Source organism: Salmo salar, chromosome ssa14 (assembly GCF_905237065.1).
Source record: "Salmo salar chromosome ssa14, Ssal_v3.1, whole genome shotgun sequence".
NCBI lineage: Eukaryota > Metazoa > Chordata > Actinopteri > Salmoniformes > Salmonidae > Salmo > Salmo salar.
In genome coordinates this window covers 56080085-56102752 of record NC_059455.1, presented here as the reverse complement: position 1 = coordinate 56102752, position 22668 = coordinate 56080085, and the positions used below count along the sequence as shown (strand labels likewise).

The following is a 22668-nucleotide window of genomic DNA, read 5'->3' as shown; positions in this document are numbered from 1 at the left end:
AGGAGACAGCCCTGCCTCCAGCTGTTTGCATAGGAACAATAAGGAGGCCTGCATCTTGTGACTGTAGCGTACGTGTAGGTATGTACGGCAGGACCAAATCAGAGAGATAGGTAGGAGCAAGTCCATGTAAACCTTGAAATCAGCCCTAGCCTTAACTTGTTATGGATAAGGGGCAGTATTTTCACGGCCGGATAATTTTTTTTACCCGATTTAATCTGGTTATTACTCCTGCCCAGAAACTAGATTATGCATACAATTAGTAGCTTTGGATAGAAAACACGCCAAAGTTTCTAAAACTGTTTGAATGGTGTCTGTGAGTTTAACAGAACTCAAATGGCAGGCCAAAACCTGAGAAGATTCTGTACCGGAAGTACCCTGTCTGACCATTTCTTGGCCTTCTTTGTCATCTCTATCCAAAACAAAGGATCTCTGCTGTAACGTGACACTTTCTAAGGCTCCCATAGGCTCTCAGAAGGCACCAGAACGTTGAATGATGACTGCAGTTACTGGCTGAAAAACAGTAGCGCATTTGGTAAGTGGTCGATCAGAGAACAATGAGATGGGTGCACGTGAAGAGTCCATTTTAGATTTTGAGTCTTTGAATGGAAAGGACGTCTCCCGGTCGGAATATTATCGCTTTTTTACGAGAAAAATCCCATAAAAATTGATTGTAAACAGCGTTTGACATGCTTCGAAGTACGGTAATGGAATATTTGTAATTTTTTTGTCACGATACGGGTCCGCGCGTCACCCTTCGTTACCCTTCGGATAGTGTCTTGAACGCACAAACAAAACGCCGCTATTTGGATATAACTATGGATTATTTGGAACCAAACCAACATTTGTTGTTTAAGTAGAAGTCCATTCTGACGAAGAACAGCAAAGGTAATCCAATTTTTCTTATAGTAAATCTGAGTTTGGTGAGTACCAAACTTGGTGGGTGTCAAATTAGCTAGCCCGTGATGGCGAGCTATCTACTCAGAATATTGCAAAATGTGCTTTCACCGAAAAGCTATTTTAAAATTGGACACCGCGATTGCATAAAGGAGTTCTGTATCTATAATTCTTAAAATAATTTATGTTTTTTGTGAACGTTTATCGTGAGTAATTTAGTAAATTCACCAGAAGTGTTCGGTGGGAATGCTAGTTCTGAACATCACATGCTAATGTAAAAAGCTGGTTTTTGATTGTACTTGATTGAACAAAACATGAACAAAACATGCATGTATTGTATAACATAATGTCCTAGGAGTGTCATCTGATGAAGATCATCAAAGGTTAGTACTGCATTTAGCTGTGGTTTTGGTTTTTGTGACATTATATGCTAGCTTGAAAAATGGTTGTCTGATTATTTCTGGCTGGGTACTCTGCTGACATAATCTAATGTTTTGCATTCGTTGAAAAACCTTTTTGAAATCGGACAGTGTGGTTAGATAAAGGAGAGTCTTGTCTTTTAAAATGGTGTAAAATAGTCATATGTTTGAAAAATTGAAGTTTTCGGATATTCGAGGAGTTTGTATTTCGCGCCACGCCTTATCATTGGATATTGGAGTGGTGTTCCGCTAGCGGAACGTCTAGATGTAAGATTAACAGGAACCCAGTGTAGAGAGCCAAGCACTGGAGTAACATTTTTTGGTTCTAGTCAAGATTCTAGCAGCTGTATTTAGCACTAACTGAAGTGCTTTATCTGGGTAGCCAGAGAGTAGAGCGTAGTCTAATCTAAAAGTAACAAAAGCACGGATTAGCTTTTTTGCATAATTTTTTACAGAAAGTTAGATTTTTGCAATGTTACGAAGATAGAAAAAAGCTTACCTTGAAATATTTGTTATATTTGTCAAGAGATATCAGGGTCAAGATTAACACTTCACAGTTTTATTTCAGACAACTGTACAACCATTGTGATTAATTGTTTGATCAAACAGCAGATTTCTTTGTTTCTTGTGATCTAGAACTAGAATCTCTGTTTTGTCCGAATGTAAAAGTAAAACATTTGCCGCCATCCACTTCCTTATGTCTGAAACACAGGCTTCCAGGGTAGGCAATTTTGGGACTTCGCCATGTTTCAGCGAAATGTACAGCTGAGTGTTGTCTGCATAGCAGTGAAAGTTGACATTATCTTTCCGAATGACATCACCAAGAGGTAGAATATATAGTGAAACAATAGTGGTGCTAAAACGGAACATTCAGGAACACCGAAACCTACCATTGATTTGTCAGAGGACAAACCATCCACAGAGATGAACTGATACAGTTGAAGTCGGAAGTTTACATACACCTTAGCGAAATACATTTAAACTCTGTTTTTCACAATTCCTGACATTTAATCCAAGTAAAAATGCCCTGTCTTAGGTCAGTTAGGATCACCACTTTTTTTTAAGAATGTGAAATGTCAGAACAATAGTAGAAAGAATGATTTATTTCAGCTTTTATTTCTTTCATCACATTCCCAGTGGGTAAGAAGTTTACATACACTCAATTACTATTTGGTAGCATTGCCTTGAAATTGTTTAATTTGGGTCAAACATTTCGGGTAGCCTTCCACAATAAGTTGGGTGTATTTTGTCCCATTCCTCCTGACAGAGCTGGTGTAACTGAGTCAGGTTTGTAGGCCTCCTTGCTCACACACGCTTTTTCAGTTCTGCCCACAAATTTTCTATAGGATTGAGTTCAGGATTTTGTGATCGGCATTCCAATACCTTGACTTTGTTGTCCTTAAGCCATTTTGCCACAACTTTGACAGTATGCTTGGGGCATTGTCCATTTGGAAGACTCATTGTGCGATCAAGCTTTAACTTCCTGACTGATGTCTTGAGATGTTGCTTCAATATATCCACATAATTTTCCGTCCTCATGATGCCATCTATTTTGTGAAGGGCACCAGTTCCTCCTGCAGCAAAGCACCCCCACAACATGATGCTTCCACCCCCGTGCTTCACTGTTGGGATGGTGTTCTTCGGCTTGCAAGCCTCCCCCATTTTCCTTCCACATAACGATGGTCATTATGGCCAAACAGTTCTATTTTTGTTTCATCAGACCAGAAGACATTTCTCCAAAAAGTACAATCTTTGTCCCCATGTGCAGTTGCAAACTGTAGTCTGGCTTTTTTATGGCGGTTTTGGAGCAGTGGCTTCTTCCTTGCTGAGCGGCCGTTCAGGTTATGTCGATATAGGACTCGTTTTACTGTGGATATAGATACTTTTGTACCCGTTTCCTCCAGCATTTTCACAAGGTCCTTTGCAAAGTATGTTCATCTCTAGGAGACAGAACGCGTCTCCTTCCTGAGCGGTATGATGGCTGCGTGGTCCCATGGTGTTTATACTTGCGTACGATTGTTTGTACAGATGAACGTGGTACCTTCAGGCGTTTGGGGAAAAAAATTGAGGTCTTGGCTAGAGGTTGACCGATTGTGATTTTTCAACGCCGATACCGATTATTGGAGGGCCAAAAAGGGTGATACCGGTTAATCGGCCGATATTTATTTATTTATTTATTTATTTATTTATAATAATGACAATTACAACAATACTGAATGAATACTTATTTTAACTTAATATAATACATAAATACTATCAATTTAGCCTCAAATAAATAATGAAACATGTTCAATTTGGTTTAAATAATGCAAAAACAAAGTGTTGGAGAAGAAAGTAAAAGTGCAATATGTGCCATGTAAAAAAGATAACATTTAAGTTCCTTGCTAAGAACATGAGAACATGAAAACTGGTGGTTTCTGTTAACATGAGTCTTCAATATTCCCAGGTAAGAAGTTTTAGGTTGTAGTTATTATAGGACTATTTCTCTCTATACAATTTGTATTTCATATACCTTTAACTATTGGATGTTCTTATAGGTACTTTAGTACTGCCAGTGTAACAGTATAGCTTCCGTCCCTCTCCTCGCTCCTACCTGGGCTCGAACCAGGAACACATTGATAACAGCCACCCTCGAAGCAGCGTTACCCAATTCTCAGAGCGAGTGACGTTTGAAACGCTATTAGCGCACACCTGGCTAACTAGCTAGCCATTTCACATCGGTTACACCAGCCTAATCTTGGGAGTTGATAGGCTTGAAGTCATAAACAGCGCAGTGGTTGAAGAATTCCGAAGAGCTTCTGGCAAATGCACGAAGGTGCTGTTTGAATGAATGCTTATGAGCCTGCTGCTGCCTACCATCGCTCAGTCAGACTGCTCTATCAAATATCAAATCATAGACTTACCGTAACTTCCGGACTATTAAGCGCACCTGAATATAAGCCGCACCCACTGAATTTAAATTTTAAAAAAAATTGAACATAAATAAGCCGCACATGTCTATAAGGTGCCTACCGGTACATTGAAACAAATTAACTTTACTCAGGCTTTAACGAAACACGGCTTGTAACAAAAATAAATAGGCTTTAACAAAACACGGCTTGTAACAAATAAAAAATTTGCAGTAAGCTTTAGTTGTCTTTTTGCACTGAGTCAATTCCTCACGCTGCTGTTTCCAACGTCTTATCATCGACTCATTAAGACCAAGCTCCCGTGCAGCAGCTCTATTTCCTTTTCCAACAGCCAGATCAATCGCCTTCAACTTGAAAGCTGCATCATATGTATTTCTCCGTGTCTTTGCCATGATGAGGGTGACAAAATGACTACCGTAATCAGAATGATGGGAAGTTTGAGAGCGCTCGATTTAATCTAAACAGTAAACAAAAAAGTTGTTTGACCTTAACCCGTTCGGCAATTTCATTGGTCTAATGAAAGCTTCATGCCGCCAAAAAACTGAGCACGTCACAGAATGTGTTTTTTTGGAAAAGAAAAATTGAAAGCGGGAAAAATCCATATATTAGCTGCGTCATTGTTTAAGCCGCGAGGTCCAAAGCGTGGGAAAAAAGTTGCGTCTTATAGTCTGGATTTTACGGTAATTATAATATAATAACACACAGAAATATGAGCCTTAGGTCATTAATATGGTCGACTCCATTATTATTTCAGTGAAATATGGAACCGTTCCTTATTTTATCTAACGGGTGGCATCCCTAAGTCTAAATATTCCTGTTACATTGCACAACCTTCAATGTTATGTCATAATTCTGGCAAATTAATTACGGCCTTCACAGTTCGCAATGAGCCAGGCGGCCCAAACTGCTGTATATACCCTGACTGCTTGCACAGAACGCAAGAGAAGTGACACAACTCTCCTAGTTATAAGAAATTAATGTTAGCAGGTTTAAAAAGATATACTTGTGTATTGATTTTAAAGAAAGGCATTGATGTTTATGGTTAGGTACATTGGCGCAACGACAGTGCTTTTTCGCAAATGCACTTGTTAAATCATCACCCGTTTGTCGAAGTAGGTTGTGATTCGATGAGAAATTAACAGGCACCGCATCGATTATATGCAACGCATTAGAGAAACTAGTAATATCATCAATCATGTGTAGTTAACTAGTGATTATGTTAAGATAGATTTTTTTTTAAGATAAGTTTAATGCTAGCTAGCAACTTACCTTGGCTTCTTGCTGCCCTTGCGTAACAGGTAGTCAGCCTGCCACGCAGGCTCCTCGTGGAGTGCAATGTAAGGCAGGTGGTTAGAGCGTTGGACTGGTAACAAGAAGGTTGCAAAAACGATTCCCCGAGGTGACAAGGTAAAAATCTGTTGTTCTGCCCCTGAACAAGGCAGTTAACTCCCGTTCCTAGGCCGTCATTGAAGTTAAGAATGTGTTTTTAATCTGACTTGTCTAGTTAAATAAAGGTGTTACATTTTTTATTTTTATATTTAGTATTTTAAAAAAATTAAATTGGCAAATCGGTGGCCAAAAATACCGATTGTTATGAAAACTTGAAATCGGCCCCAATTAATCGGCCATTCCGATTAATCGGTCGACCTCTAGTCTTGGCTGATTTCTTTTGATTTTCCCATGATGCCAAGCAAAGAGGCACTGAGTTTGAAGGTAGGCCTTGAAATACATCCACAGGTACACCTCCAATTGACTCAAATGATGTCAATTAGCCTTTCAGAAGCTTCTAAAGCATGACATCATTTTCTGGAATTTTCCAAGCTGTTTAAAGGCATAGTCAACTAAGTGTATGTAAACTTCTGACCCACTGGAATTGTGATACAGTGAAATAATCTGTCTCTAAATAATTGTTGGAAAAATTACTTGTCATGCACAAAGTAGATTGAAAACGGCGCAGGAGGAGATGGCCGCCGTTTTACAGTCTCCTTACCAATTGTGCTATTATGTGTGTTTTTTCGCGATATTTGTAAATTGTACATAATGTTTCTGCACTCGGATTAAATTAAGATTTTTTCAACAACAACAACAGCAGCAAGCAGGACTCACACGATATTCTCCAAACACCCCACAGGGCAGACATCCCAATTATTCGCCAAAGGAAGCGACGCAAAGGAAGAAGAGCCGGATGCCTCGTCCGGACCCGCAGAAGGCAACTAGGAAAGCTGCCATTACCGTCAATATTACTCGCCAACATGCAATCATTGGACAATAAACTAGACGAGGTACGATCACAAATATCCTACCAACGGGACATCAAAACTGTAATATCCTATGTTTCACGGAATCGTGGCTGAATGACGACATGGATATTCAGCTAGTGGGATACACGCTGCACCGGCAGGATAGAACAGCACACTCCGTTAAGACGAGGGGGGGGTGGTCTGTGCATATTTGTAAACAACAGCTGGTGCATGGAATCTGAGGAAGTCTCTAGCTTTTGCTCGCCTGAAGTAGAGTATATAGTGATAAATTGCAGGCCAGAGAATGCCTAAAGAGTTCTCAACTAAACTTTGTGGCTGTTTATTTACCACCACAGACAGATGCCGGCACTAAGACCGCACTCAGCCAGCTGTATAAGGAAATAAGCAAACAGGAAACCACTCACCCAGAGGTGGCGCTCCTAGTGGCCGGAGACTTTAATGCAGGGAAACTTAAATCAGTTCTACCAAATTTCTATCAACATGTTAAATGTGCAACCAGAGGGAAAAAAATTCTAGATCACCTGTACTCTACACACAGAGACGCATACAAAGCTCTCCCTCGCCCTCCATTTGGTGAATCCGACCACAACTCTATCCTCCTGATTCCTGCTTACAAGCAAAAACTAAAGCAGGAAGCACCGGTCTATAAACTACAGGACTGTTTTGCTATCACAGACTGGAACATGTTCCGGGATTCTTCCAATGACATTGAGGAAAACACCACATCAGTCACTGGCTTTATCAATAAGTGCATTGAGGACGTCGTCCTCACAGTGACTGTACGTATATACCCCAACCAGAAGCCATGGATTACAGGCAACATTTGCACTGAGTTAAAGGGTAGAGCTGCCGCTTTCAAGGTGCGGGACTCTAACCCGGAACTTACAAGAAATCCTGCTATGCCCTGTGACGAACCATCAAACAAGCAAAGCATCAATACAGGGCTAAGATTAAATCATACTATACCGGCTCCGACGCTCGACGGATGTGGCAGGGCTTGCAAACTATTAGACTACAAAGGGAAGCACAGCCGCGAGCTGCCCAGTGACACGAGCCTACCAGACGAGCTAAATCGCTTCTATGCTCGCTTCGAGGCAAGCAACACTGAGGCATGCATGAGAGCATCAGCTATTCCGGACGACTGTGTGATCATGCTCTCCGTAGCCGACATGAGTAAGACCATTAAACAGGTCAACATTCACAAGGCTGCGGGGCCAGATGGATTACCAGGACGTGTGCTCCAGGCATGTGCTGACCAACTGGCAGGTGTCTTCACTAACATTTTCAACATGTCCCTGATTGAGTCTGTAATACCAACATGCTTCAAGCAGACCACCATAGTCCCTGTGCCCAAGAACACAAAGGCAACCTGCCTAAATGATTACAGACCCGTAGCACTCACGTCCGTAGCCATGAAGTGCTTTGAAAGGCTGGTAATGGCTCACATCAACACCATTATCCCAGAAACCCTAGACCCACTCCAATTTGCATACCGCCTAAACAGATCCACAGATGATGCAATCTCTATTGCACTCCACACTGCCCTTTCCCACCTGGACAAAAGGAACAGTTACGTGAGAACGCTATTCACTGACTACAGCTCAGCCTTCAACACCATAGTACCCTCAAAGCTCATCACTAAGCTAAGGAGCCTGGGACTAAACACCTCCCTCTGCAACTGGATCCTGGACTTCCTGACGGGCCGCCCCCAGGTGGTGAGGGTAGGTAGCAACACATCTGCCACGCTGATCCTCAACACTGGAGCTCCCCAGGGGTGCATGCTCAGTCCCCTCCTGTACTCCCTGTTCACCCACGACTGCATGGCCAGGCACGACCCCAACACCATCATTAAGTTTTCTGACGACAGAACAGTGATCACCGACAACGACGAGACAGCCTATAGGGAGGTGGTCAGAGACCTGGCCGGGTGGTGCCAGAATAACAACCTATCCCTCAACGTAACAAAGACTAAGGAGATGATTGTGGACTACAGGAAAAGGAGCACCGAGCACGTCCCCATTCTCATCGACGGGGCTGTAGTGGAGCAGGTTGAGAGCTTCAAATTCCTTGGTGTCCACATCAAAAACAAATTAGATTGGTCCAAACACACACAGTCGTGAAGAGGGCACAACAAAGCCTATTCCCCCTCAGGAAACTAAAAAGATTTGGCATGGGTCCTAAAATCCTCAAAAGGTTCTACAGCTGCAACATCGAGAGCATCCTGACCGGTTGCATCACTGCCTGGTACGGCAATTGCTCGGCCTCCGACCGCAAGGCACTTCAGAGGGTAGTGCGTACTGCCCAGTACATCACTGGGGCAAAGCTTCCTGCCATCCAGGACCTCTACACCAGGCGGTGTCAGAGGAAGGCCCTGAAAATTGTCAAAGACCCCAGCCACCCCAGTCATAGACTGTTCTCTCTGCTACCGCATGGCAAGCGGTACCAGAGTGCCAAGTCTAGGACCCCCCCCCCCCTCTTGTACGCTGCTGCTACTCTCTGTTTATCTTATATGCATAGTCACTTTAACTATACATTCATGTACATACTACCTCAATTGGCCCGACCAACCAGTGCTCCCGCACATTGGCTAACCGGGCTATCTGCATTGTGTCCCACCACCCGCCAACCCCTCTTTTTACACTACTGCTACTCTCTGTTCATCATATATGCATAGTCTCTTTAACCATACCCACATGTACATACTACCTCAATAAGCCTGCCTAACCGGTGTCTGTATATAGCCTCGCTACTCTTATTTTCAAATGTCTTTTTACTGTTGTTTTATTTCTTTACTTCCCTACACACACACACACACACACACACACACACTACCTTTTTTTTCTAGCACTATTGGTTAGAGCCTGTAAGTAAGCATTTCACTATATGGTCTATACCTGTTGTATTCGGCGCACGTGACAAATAAACTTTGATTTGATTTGTCCTAACCGACTTGCCAAAACTATAGTTTGTTAACAAGAAATTTGTGGAGTGGTTGAAAAACGAGTTTTAATGACTCAAACCTAAGTGTATGTAAACGTCTCACTTCAACTGTATCTTTCCAACAGATACGATCTAAACCAGGCAAGAACTTGTCCCTGTAGACCAATTAGGGTTTCCAATGTCTCCAAACGAATGTGGTGATTGATGGTGTCAAAAGCGGCACTAAGGTCTAGGAGCACAAGGACAGATACAGAGCCTTGGTCTGACGCCATTAAAAGGTCATTTAGCACCTTCACGTGCGGTCTCAGTACTATGATGGGGTCTAAAACCAGACTAGAGCATTTCGTATACATTATTTGCCTTCAGGAAGGCAGTGATTTGCTGCGCAATAGCTTTTTCTAAAATGCTTGAGAGGAATGGGACATTCGATATAGGCCGATAGTTGTACAAAAACATTTGAATCAAGGTTTGGCTTTTTCAGGAGAGACTTTATTACTGCCACTTTTAGTGAGTTTGGCACACATCTGGAGGGTAGGGAGCCATTTATTATTGTTCAAAAAGGAGGGCCAAGCACAGGAAGTAGCTCTTTCAGTAGTTTAGTTGGAATAGGGTCCAGTAGGCAGCTGGAAGGTTTAGAGCCTATGACTATTTTCGTGAACGTGTCACGAGATACAGGATTAAAAAAACTTGTGATCCTAGGTCCTGGCAGTTCTGTGCAGACTCAGGACATCTGAGTTTTGAAGAAATATGCATATTCAAAGAGGAGTCCGTAATTAGCATTATGTTTTTGTCAAAGTGAAGGCCATCCTCACTTGTTGATTGCTGCTTTTTAGTTAGTTTTGCCAGAGATTTAAAAAATAAATTTTGGATTGTTTTTATTCTCCTCAATCAGGTTGGAAAAGTAGGCTGATTGAGCAGCAGTGAGGGCTTTTCGATATTGTACGGTACTTCTCTTTCAAGCTAGTCGGAAGACTTCAAATTTGATGGATTGCCATTTCCGTACCAATTTTCTGGAAGCTTATTTTCTGTATACCAGGGAGCTAGTTTCTTTTGACATGGTTTTTGTTTTTAGAGGTGTGACTGCATCAAGGGTTTTACGCAAGGTTAACTTTAGATCCTCGGTTAGTTGGTTAACTGATTTTTGTACTCCAACTTCCTTGGGTAGGTGGAGGGAGTCTGGAAGGGCATCAAGGAATTTTTGGGTTGTCTGAGAATTTATTGCGCGGCTCTTGAAAATCTTTATTTGGGGGTCTGAGCACATTATTTATCGCAATTGCAAACTTAATAAACTGGTGGTCTGATAGTCCAGGATTATGAGGAAAAACATTTAGATCCACAATATTTAATCCATGGGACAAAACTAGATGATTGTGGCAGTGCGTAGGTCCCTAGACATGTTGGACAAAACCCACTGAGTCGATGATGGCTCCAAAAGCCTTTTGGAGTAGGTGTGTGGACTTTTCCATGTGATTATTAAATTCACCAAAAATTGGATTATTATCTGCCATGACTACAAGGTCCAATAGGAACTCAGTATACGGCACAGGAGGCCTGTAAACAGTAGCTATAAAAAGTGATTGAGTAGGCTGCATAGATTTCATGACTAGAAGCTCAAAAGAAGAAAACGCCGTCATTTTCTTTCTTCGTACATTGAAATTAGCTGTCGTAAATGTTAGGAACACCTCTGCCTTTGCGGGAAGCGTGGGGGTTATGGTCACTAGTGTAGGCCGAGAGGCCTCATTTAACACAGTAAATTAATCAGGCTTGAGACATGTTTCTGTCAGGCCAATAACAAAGTTTATGGTCAGTGATTATTTCATTGACTCTGACTGCCTTGGAAGTGAGGGATCTAACATTATGTACTCCTATTTTGAGATGTGAGGTATTATCACAATCTCTTTCAATAATGACAGGAATGGAGGAGGTCTTTATTCCAGTGAGATTGTTAGTGAACACCGCCATGTTTATTTTTGCCGAGACCTAGATTGACGCACAGACACTGTCTTGATGGGGAAAACTGAGCGGACTACACTGACTGTGCTAGGGATAGACACCACTAAGCTGACAGGGTGGCTAACAGCCTGCTGCCTGGCTTGCACCCTATTTCATTGTGGAGTTAGAACTCTGTCTTTGTTGATAGAAAAGATGAGAGCACCCCTCCAGCTAGGATGGAGTCCGTCACTCCTCAGCAGGCCAGGCTTGGTCGTGTTTGTGCGGGAGTCCCAGAAAGAGGGCCATTTATCTACAAATTATATATTTTGGGAGGGGGAGAGAACAGTTTTCAACCAGCGGTTGTGCCTGTCTGCTGTAGAGTTCATCACTCCCCCTAACTGGGAGGGTACCAGATAAAATGACATCTTTCTAGCTAAGTTACAAGCTGAAGTTATGTTCCACTTGGTGACCCTCTGACTGTTTAATCCTAACATCGTTAGTGTCATCCTGGATAACAATATCCCTCTATCATCTACACTCACCAGTGTTAGCCTCAGCCAGCACCATCTTCAGATTAGCCTTTACGTCGGTAGTCCTGCCCCCTGGTAACAATGTATGATGTCTGGATGATTATTTTTAAGTGTAATATTGCGGGTAATGGGGTCGGCTTCGGTGGCTCTGACCCTGTAACGGGTGGTTGGACTTGTGAAGGCTCTGACTCAGACTTGTTGCTTAGTGGGGAAAACTGTTTGAAAGTTTCTATCGGCTGAATGAGCGACACCGGTTGGGCATACTGACAGCATTCCTTTCCAGAAGCCATGAGAAAATTGTCCGGCTGCAGGGACTGTAGAGGGGGATTAACACAACTAAACTCAGCAAAAAAAGAAATGTCCTCTCACTGTCAACTGTGTTTATTTTCAGCAAACTTAACATGTGTAAATATTTGTATGAACATAAGATTCAACAACTGAGACATAAACTGAACAAGTTCCACAGACTTGTGACTAACATAAATGGAATAATGTGTCCCTGAACAAAGGGGGGGGGTCAAAATCAAAAGTAAGAGTCAGTATCTGGTGTGGCCACCAGCTGCATTATGTACTGCAGTGCATCTCCTCCTCACGGACTGCCCCAGATTTGCCAGTTCTTGCTGTGAGATGTTACCCCACTCTTCCACCAAGGCACCTGCAAGTTCCCGGACATTCCTGGGGGGGGAATGGTCCTTGCCCTCACCATCCGATCCAACAGGTCCCAGACGTGCTCAATGGGATTGAGATCCGGGCTCTTCGCTGGCCATGGCAGAACACTGTCTTGCAGGAAATCACTACAGAACGAGCAGTATGGCTAGTGGCATTGTCATGCTGGAGGATCATGTCAGGATGAGCCTGCAGGAAGGGTACCACATGAGGGAGGAGGATGTCTTCCCTGTAACACACAACGTTGAGATTGCCTGCCATGACAATAAGCTCAGTCCGATGATGCTGTGACACACCGCCCCAGACCATGACGGATCCTCCACCTCCAAATCAATCCCGCTCCAGAGTACAGAGTAACGCTCATTCCTTCGACGATAAACACGAATCCGACCATCACCCCTGGTGAGACAAAACCGTGACTCGTCAATGAAGAGCTCTTTTTGCCAGTCCTGTCTGGTCCAGCGATGGTGGGTTTGTGCCCATAGGCAACGTTGTTGCTGGTGATTTGTGGTGAGGACCTGCCTTACAACATGCCTACAAGCCCTCAGTCCAGCCTCTTCAACCTATTGCAGACAGTCTGAGCACTGATGGAGGGATTGTGCGTTCCTGGTGTAACTCGGGCAGTTGTTGATGCCACCTGTCCCACAGGTGTGGTGTTACATGGTCTGCCACTGCGAGGACGATCAGCTGTCCGTCCTGTCTCCCTGTAGCGCTGTCTTAGGTCTCACAGTACGGACATTGCAATTTATTGCCCTGGCCACATCTGCAGTCCTCATGACTCCTTGCAGCATGCCTAAGGCACGTTCACGCAGATGAGCAGGGACCCTGGGCATCTTTCTTTTGGTGTTTTTCAGAGTCAGTAGAAAGGCCTAAGTTTTCATAACTGTGACCTTAATTGCCTACTATCTGTAAGCTGTTAGTGTCTTAATGACAGTTCCACAGGTGCATGTTCATTAATTGTTTATGGTTCATTGAACAAGCATGGGAAACAGTGTTTAAACCCTTTACAATGAAGTTTTGTGAAGTTATTTGCATTTTTACTAATTATCTTTGAAAGACAGGGTCCTGAAAAAGGGACGTTTCTTTTTTTTGCTGGGTTTACCTGTATTTACTGGTGGCATCGATGCTGTATCATTCTTTTCTACACTTAAATTGCCCTTGTCTAACGATTGCGTCTGAAGCCGAGCTTGCAACTCGCCTATTCTCACTATATAAGATGACATATTATGACTACAGCGACTGCAATGAGAAGGCATAATGTTATTTTGCTTTTTTGGCTGGAGGAGGTCCTGCAGATCCATGTGCAGATAAAGCGTCCGGGGTGAAAAAGTTGAATTAAAAGTGTTATGTGAGGACAAAACTAAGACGTTTGTAAACTTGTTAAATACAGAGTTTGATTAAATGGTTATTAAGAGTAAAAAGTGAGTTTGGTAGGTAGCCAAGTAGCGACAAACTGCACAGCAGCACGGAGACAACGCGTAAGTACGTTGCGTCACCATGTTAATCATACTATAGATATCATGGTTCACATTGAATTTATTAACTACAAAAAGGTAAGACATGTTTCTATTTCAACTCTGGTGCCGCTCTATCACATATTTTGCGGTCTCAGTACTTGTCAATGGCTGTTCTCTCCAGTCTTCTTCAGGTGTCCCGGCAGCAGCTGACCCATGACCTTCAGAACAAGATTGAGGCCCAGGACATTGACCTCTCCTGCTTGTCTATCACTGTGACATCACCTAAGATCTCCCTGAAGCCCAACCCTCTGCGCATACCCATAGGGTGAGCTGGAATGAGGGTGTACAGTACAATACAAAGAAATACTAGGCCTTCTGGAATTCGGAGCAGGATGTCTAGATCAAACCTTATCTTGTGTTGTCAATGAGCACCTCATACAATTGCAATTCTTAAGTGCAAATGCATGTCTAACTAGCTACAATATTAATTTACCAGGCACTCAACTCATCCAATGATTTTCTGCAATGCCACCACTTGCCTTTCAAATGAATTGAATGTACATGTAGAGTTTTTTACTCCAAGAGAGAGAAAGACAATAGTTGAACAGTTTTGAACAAATTAATTTCCTAAAATTAAGGAGAAGCATATTTGGTTGTAATTTTTTCTTTCACTTTCACTTAGCTAGTGAATGCAGCAAGCTAGTTTAGCCTACTCAAACACCCAGCTCAAACATACTCACCTACAGACTTTATTGTCCCCATGGGGATTCTTTTTGCAGTATCATGTACATGTTTAAAGTGGCGTTTAAATACAGTAGAAAAAACGAATTGACAATACAACATTCATAAGTTACATACCAATAAAAAGAGACTAGCCTGGTGGCCTTACTGGGTCGATAGGAACATTATCCTGAGCTGTTTAGGAGGGATATCACACCTGGCACAAATTGTCTAGTTCTGTTTTTCCTGCCGGGGGGTGCCCTATAACCACACCCAGAAGGGAATAGTTAAAAGTCCGGGTACAGGGGGTTACTTGGGTCTAAAATACTTTTGTGACTCTTGCTGAGGGCCCTGACCTTAAAGATCTCATCCAAGCCTGTCTGTTTGATTCCAAGTACCTTGCTTGCTGTGGTGATAATCCTTCTCAGCATATTTTTCTGGCTGACAGTGGCAAACCAACAAACAGAGAGGGATGCTATGTTCGCTAGCTGGTTATGGCTTTTGGTTTTAATTTGCCACTGGGGCTCGCCGGTGTAACTGCTTTCTGGCTGTACACCGTACTACATGATTGTAGCTGGTCTACTAGAGCGTTAGTTCTAGTAGCTATGTTGAATATGGCGTGACAACGATGTAGGCTGTGTGTAGCAGTCATGATATGAAGGTTTGACTTGGATAGGTTTTTTTTCACCTGGTCAAAGACAGCTGATGTGTTGTGCGCTGAAGTCCACATGCGAAGGGTAAAGTTCCTCTCATCATTATCCATACAGGAGCCATCTCCACCCTGGTACCTCCCGGCACACAAACACCAACTCATTCTATGGAATGTGGGCTCCGAGAGAGGACAAGACCATCATAAATCAGTTGCTAGAGTTAAATCTCTGAAGCTCCTCTCAGTTCACATAGACACAATAGAGTTCTAAGAACCCTATTTTGTTGCATGAAACAACCATTTGGTGCAATAACAGTATTATTAACAATCTTGTAATTTCTCCACAAAAGTAGCCACCCTTAGTCTTGATGACAGCTTTGCACACTCTTGGCATTCTCTCAACCAGCTTCATGAGGAATGCTTTTCCAACAGTCTTGAAGGAATTCCCACATATGCTGAGCACTTGTTGGCTGCTTTTCCTTCACTCTATGGTCCAACTCATCCCAACACATCCCAATTGGGTTGAGGTTGGGTGATTGTGGAGGCCAGGTCATCTGATGCAGCACTTCATCACTCTCTTTCTTGGTCAAATAGCCCTTACACAGTCTGAAGGTGTGTTGGGTCATTGTCCTGTTGAAAAACAAATGATAGTCCCAATTAGCGCAAACCAGATGGGATGGCGTATCGCTGCAGAACGCTGCTTATTTACCTTTATTTAACTAGGCAAGTCAGTTAAGAACAAATTCTTATTTTCAATGACGGCCTAGGAACAGTGGGTTAACTGCCTTGTTCAGGGGCAGAACGACAGATTTGTACCTTGTCAGCTGGGGGATTCGAACTTGCAACCTTTCGGTTACCAGCCCAATGCTCTAACCACTAGGCTACCCAGCCGCCCTAAGTGTGCCTTGAAGTCTAAATAAATCACAGACAGTGTCACCAGCAAAGCACCGTCACACCTCCTCCATGCTTCATGGTGGGAACCACACATGCAGAGATTATTCGTTCACCTACTCTGCGTCTTACAAAGACACCATGGTTGGAACCAAAAATCTCAAATTTGGATTTATCTGACCAAACAACAGATTTCTACCGGTCTAATGTCCATTGCTCATGCTTTTTGGCCCAAGCAAGTCTCTTCTTCTTATTGGTGTCCTTTAGCAGTGGTTTCTTTGCAGCAATTTGACCATGAAGGCCTGATTCACACTCTCTTCTCAACAGTTGATTTTGAGATGTCTATTACTTGAACTCTGAAGCATTTATTTGGGCTGCAATCTGAGGTGCAGTTAAATCTAATGTACTTATTCTCTGCAGCAGAGGTAACTCTGGGTCTTCCTTTGCTGTGGCGGTTCTCATGAGAGCCAGTTTCATCATAGTGCTTGATGTTTTTTGCGACTGTACTTGAAGAGACTTTCAAAGATCTTAAAACTTTCCGTATTGACTAATAATGGACTGTCATTTCTCTTTGCTTATTTGAGCTGTTCTTGACATAATATGGACTTGGTCTTTTACTAAATAGGGCTATCTTCTGTATACCACCCCTACCTTGTCACCACACAACTGATTGGCTCAAACGCATTAAGAAGGAAATAAATTCCGCAAATTAACAAGACACACCTGTTAATTGAAATGCACTGCAGGTGACTACCTCATGAAGCTGGTTGAAAGAATGCCAAGAGTGTGCAAAGCTGTCATCAAGGCAAAGGGTGGCTATTTGAAGAATCTCAAATATATTTTGATTTGTTTAACACTTCTTTTGGTTACTACATGTGTTATTTCATAGTTTTTTTGTCTTCAATATTGTTCTACAATGTAGAAAATAGTAAAAATCAAGTAAAACCCTTGAATGAGTAGGTGTGTCCAAAATGTAACTGGTACACGTGTGTGTGTGTGTGTGTGTGTGTGTGTGTGTGTGTATATATGCATGCACACACACACACACACACACACACACACACGTGTACCAGTGTGGTAAAACGGAACCTTCAGGAACACAAACTTACCATTGATTTGTCAGAGGACAAACCATCCACAGAGACAAACTGATACAGTTGATGTCGGAAGTTTACATACACCTAAGCCAAATACATTTAAACTCAGTTTTTCACAATTCGTGACATTTAATCCTAGTAAAAATTCCCTGTCTTAGGTCAGTTAGGATCACCACTTTTTTTTAAGAATGTGAAGTGTCAGAATAATAGTAGAGAGAGAAGAGATTTATTTCAGCTTTTATTTCTTTCATCACATTCCCAGTGGGTCAGAAGTTAACATACACTCTATTAGTATTTGGTAGCATTGCCTTGAAATTGTTTACCTTGGGTCAAACGTTTCGGGTAGCCTTCCACAAGCTTAAGTTGGGTGAATTTTGGCCCATTCCTCCTGACAGGGCTGGTGTAACTGAGTCAGGTTTGTAGGCCTCCTTGCTCGCACACGCTTTTTCAGTTCTGCCCACAAATTTTCTATAGGATTGAGGTCAGGGCTTTGTGATGGCCACTCCAATATCTTGACTTTGTTGTCCTTAAGGCATTTTGCCACAACTTTGGAAGTATGCTTGGGGTCATTGTCCATTTGGAAGACCCATTTGCGACCAAGCTTTAACTTCCTGACTGATATCTTGAGATGTTGCTTCAATATATCCACAAAATTTTCCGTCCTCATGATGCCATCTATTTTGTGAAGTGCACCAGTCCCTCCTGCAGTAAATCACCCCCACAACATGATGCTGCCACCCCCATGCTTCATGGTTGGAATGGTGTTTGTACCTGTTTCCTCCAGCACTATCACAAGGTCCTTTGCTGTTGTTCTGGGATTGATTTGCACTTTTGGCACCAAAGTATGTTCATCTCTAGCAGACCGAACACATTTCCTTCCTGAGGGGCATGACGGATGCGTGGTCCCATGGTGTTTATACTTGCGTACTATTGTTTGTACAGATGAACGTGGTGCCTTCAGGCATTTGGAAATTGCTCCCAAGGATGAAACAGACTTATGGAGGTCTACAATTTTTTTCTGATGTCTTGGCTGATTTCTTTTGATTTTCCCATGATGTCAAGCAAAGAGGCACTGAGTTTGAAGGTAGGCCTTGAAATACATCCACAGGTACACCTCCAATTGACTCAAATTATGTCAGTTAGCCTATCAGAAGCTTCTAAAGCCATGACATAATTTTCTGGAATTTCGAAGTTGTTTAAAGGCACAGTCATCTTAGTGTATGTAAACTTCTGACCCACTGGAATTGTGATACAGTGAATTATAAATGAAATAATCTGTCTGTAAACAGTTGTTGGAAAAAATTACTTGTCATGCACAAAGTAGATGTCCTAACCGACTTGCCAAAACTATAGTTTGTTAACAAGAAACTTGTGGAGTGGTTGGAAAACTAGTTTTAATGACTCCAACCTAAGTGTATGTAAACTTCCGACTTCAACTGTACATACATACATTACATTACATACATACATACACACAATGAGCAAAGTGATCGTGCTGTTTTTGTGGCTGCTATGAAAGTGAACTGTGTTTGCGTGTGATCAGAGATGTATTCATCCCACTGTTTCTGTTGAAAAAAAATCTTAAACTGAAGTCAACAAAACAAGGATAAACATACCTGTAAAAACTCACATTTGCAATTGTTTGACTGATTACAGCATAGATTAGCTAGATGCAGGCAATAGTGTGCAAGGCGGTATTGAACGTATCAATGTCTGTCACCTTGATTACTGAAAATTCTCTCACCCTGTGCACCTACGTTGTAAACTTTCATTCATCGTTTGTAGCAACCTTGTGATGGGTACAGGGAAAATTTGAGTCTCATACGGTAGCCTAAACCTATCAATGTTAAATTGAGCTTGGTTAATGGAATATAAATTACAGTCATCCAATATGCTGTAATAGAAATAAGGCCATGCTCATAAAAAAAAGAATCATCCTCCCTCATCTTAGCCACTGCTGTAAAATACCTGTACCTGAATGTGTAAAATGTGCTGTTGCAGTTCCACCACCCCCCAGCAGTGGGAGCAGTTCAGCCAGTACAACGTGGACCGAGCTCAGGAGGAGATGCAGGCGTCACTGCAGCTGAGGGAGGACATGAGTGTCACCAGGGTACAGGTGTGAAATGGGGCCTGGGGTAGGAAGAGAGGAGTGTAGCGTTATCATATGGCCAGCCCTATAACAATAGCACTTTTCTGTATTGGCTCCTATAAAACATACCTGTAAAACATACTGTCTCTGGGTCCGTCCCAAAAGTCACCCTATTGCCTTACTTTTGATTCAGGGCTCAAAGGGTCAAAAGTAGTGCACTCTACATAGGGAATAGGGTGCCATTTGGGATGCACACTCACTGCTTTCACAGGGTTCTCTGTTGTTGTGTGTGGTATCTGGTTGGGTCTGCTTCATAGATATTGCTAGAATGTGTCCGTGTAAGACTAGTGAGAGTTAGGTGAAGATGTGTGTTATATCTGGGTTGTCATCCCTCAGTTGCAGAATGAGCTGGATGCTCAGCGAATCGCCACAGTGTTTGCCATCCGTAAACGCACTCACCACCTGGAGCAGGCCCGCAATGAGACGCAGTGGCAGATGAAGAGCGTGAGTTGTCAACCTTTCTCCACCTCTTCTTCCTCCTCAGTGCCAAACTGATTTTATCAATATTGAAGACATGCAAGGCGTTAACTTGCAGAATTAGGCACAAAGCTTTAGGCTGCAGGTCAAAATTAACTGTGGCTTGGCCTAACCTGTCTTGACAGTGGGGTCAAATGTTTAGAAGAGTGGCCAGGATTAGGGCTGTTACGGTGACCGTATTACCACCACACCGGCGGTCACGAGACATAATGTCAGTTAAATTCCATGTGACTATTTAGTCACGGTAACTAGGCTCTGATGCTGCTGATGGTCATTAGTAGCCTACCAAACTTTCTAACTGCCTGGTACTCAGCACTCTAATGTCCCTCTAATCACTCTGACATCAATGCAAATGTTATCAAAAATCTAATCAAACACATCATGAGAGCTCATGTTGCACAACATTTCTATAGGCTATGCAATTGCATGAGGAAACAAGAGTGATGGCCTCTATTAAAAAGAAGATCCCATCAGCTTTCTATAGGCTAGGCCTACTATATTTATTTCTCAACTGTCCTAATATTACACACATTGCTTCTCTTTACAACAGGCTGGCATGAAAATGAACCACGGGAAAATCGTCCTCCATTTTCCCCTGCCCCTGTTTAGAGACATGATAATGGTCCATTCTAAATCAAAACATATTTCACACATATATTATTTACTTTATGTAAAGACAAGATTAAATCAATAATAGTCTGATTTATAAACAGCGCATGCCTTTTTTTGTTGTTGCGGCTTTTAAATCATAGTCGCACACCTCATGTAGCCTAGCCCATAGGCCTATATGTTTTGATAAGGTTTGTATCACAACAAAAGTGAACCAAATAACTTCTTAAAATGAAGCACATTAATACGCTTTACAACAGGTGTAGAGCCTAACTGGCATACGTACGCAGCGCGTGAGTTTCAAGTTTGGGGAGGATAATTTACCATAAAAATGCACCTTTAAAATAAAAGCATTACATACATAATCGTATTTGTGGTCACTTTTGAGAATGGTGTTTTCCTGCTCATAGGAACATTTGCGCTATAATGTGAAGAATTAGTCTAATAGTTTATCAACATATTAAGCTAAACGTTCTGATCTGTTCCATCGACCTCATTGCTTGGAATATTTATTTCTCACACAGAATAGGTCAACTTTTGTACTATGGGGGATAGTAGATTGACATAGGCTAGTGCTTTTGCTTTTCGTTTGGCCTACTCATCTTTTTGTCTGTTCTTTCAATATCTTCAATATGCGCCTCGGAATTGGATAAGGACGCGCGCACTTGCGTCCCCGATGTTTCTGTCTTCACTTGTACACTGTGAGAAATACCCGATCACAGTTAGTGATGCTTCGGAGCACGCAGCTGGGAGAAGCGCTGAATATAATAATTATAATTCCCAAGGGCACAATGGCCACTGAAAGGGGATTCAAGTCATCATTAGAGTCGCATCATGCAGCCTTAGAATGTATTCAAAATCAAAAGAAATAGCCTTTGTATCACAACTAAAGTTACATAAATAGCTCTAAATTAAGCATATAGGAGAACCTGTTTCTTTGTTAACCGCTCAACACAAAATCAATCAATCAATCAAATGTATTTATAAAGCCCTTTTTACATCAGCCAATGTCACAAAGTGCTATACAGAAACCCAGCCTAAAACCCCAAACATCAAGCAATGCAAATGTAGAAGCACACTGGCTAGGAAAAACTCCCTAGAAAGGTTGGAAACTAGGAAGAAACCAGGCTCTGAGGGGTGGCCCGTCCTCTTCTGGCTGTGCCGGGTGGAGATTATAACAGTACATGGCCAAGATGTTCAAACGTTCATAGACACTGTGGCCCCGTCCGACGATACCCCCGGACAGGGCCAACCAGGCAGGATACAACCCCACCCACTTTACCAAAGCATGTACGCACTCCCTCAAATGGTTTGGAGAAAATATCCTTTCTATTTTATTCAGCTATGTTCAATTGTATTCTTCATACTATAAAATATGAAATAATGCCACTGAATTCTAAGCAAATATTGTCCGCTACATGAACCTGTGTAGCCCACAGCCATATGGCTTAGCCAAATAAGGGCCTAACATAAGGACAACTCAGAGTATGCTATTCTGTTCTTCTGAAATAGACTACATTTTCTTCATATCATGTTTCTTTAGACCTGTCTAAAATAAATAATGGATTTATTGGGATGTTGTAGGCTATATTACATGGATTTTAAAATGTAGATGTTCCAAAGGTCTGCATCAGTGGCGTGTAGGCTGTGGAAGCCAGGAGATGCTAAATATGTTTATTAACGGTCAATGACGTGAGACCAGCAGTTATTTGCTTGACAATCACATGCTGACAAAATTTCATGACTGCCACAGCCCTAGCCGGGATCATATGGATGTCTGTTTGTTTGTCAGTCCCAGGATGAGATCTCAGATATGGAGAGGGACATCCGTAGTCTAGAGGACGATCTCCAGGCTAAGATGGCCCCACTAAAGCTGGTCCACACACGGCTGGAGAACAGGACCAAGAGGCCTGGAGTGGATCTCTGTAGGGACGAGGTAGGCTACACCCATACGGGCACAGGCTCATTTACTGTAATTTTCAATAGGTTTTGTGGTCGTGAAAATGTTTTTTTTTCCAACTGTACTGTAAAACAATTGTAAGAATGAACAGGAATGTTGTATTGGAGA

General features: G+C 42.4%; 1 protein-coding gene across 4 annotated transcripts in view; it reads left to right on the top strand.

Annotated features, from left to right (window-relative positions):
• Positions 1-22668, top strand: part of LOC106569768 (tektin 2 (testicular)) — a 32689-nt gene that overhangs the window by 9087 nt on the left and 934 nt on the right. For 3 of the 4 annotated variants that reach the window (XM_014141364.2, XM_014141365.2, XM_014141362.2), the window contains exons 5-8: positions 14190-14333; positions 19367-19481; positions 19851-19958; positions 22393-22536. In XM_014141364.2, the coding sequence (XP_013996839.1) occupies positions 14190-14333; positions 19367-19481; positions 19851-19958; positions 22393-22536 (511 nt within the window). The remainder of the gene's footprint in view (positions 1-14189; positions 14334-19366; positions 19482-19850; positions 19959-22392; positions 22537-22668) is intronic. The other variant, XM_014141363.2, reaches the window with a different exon arrangement.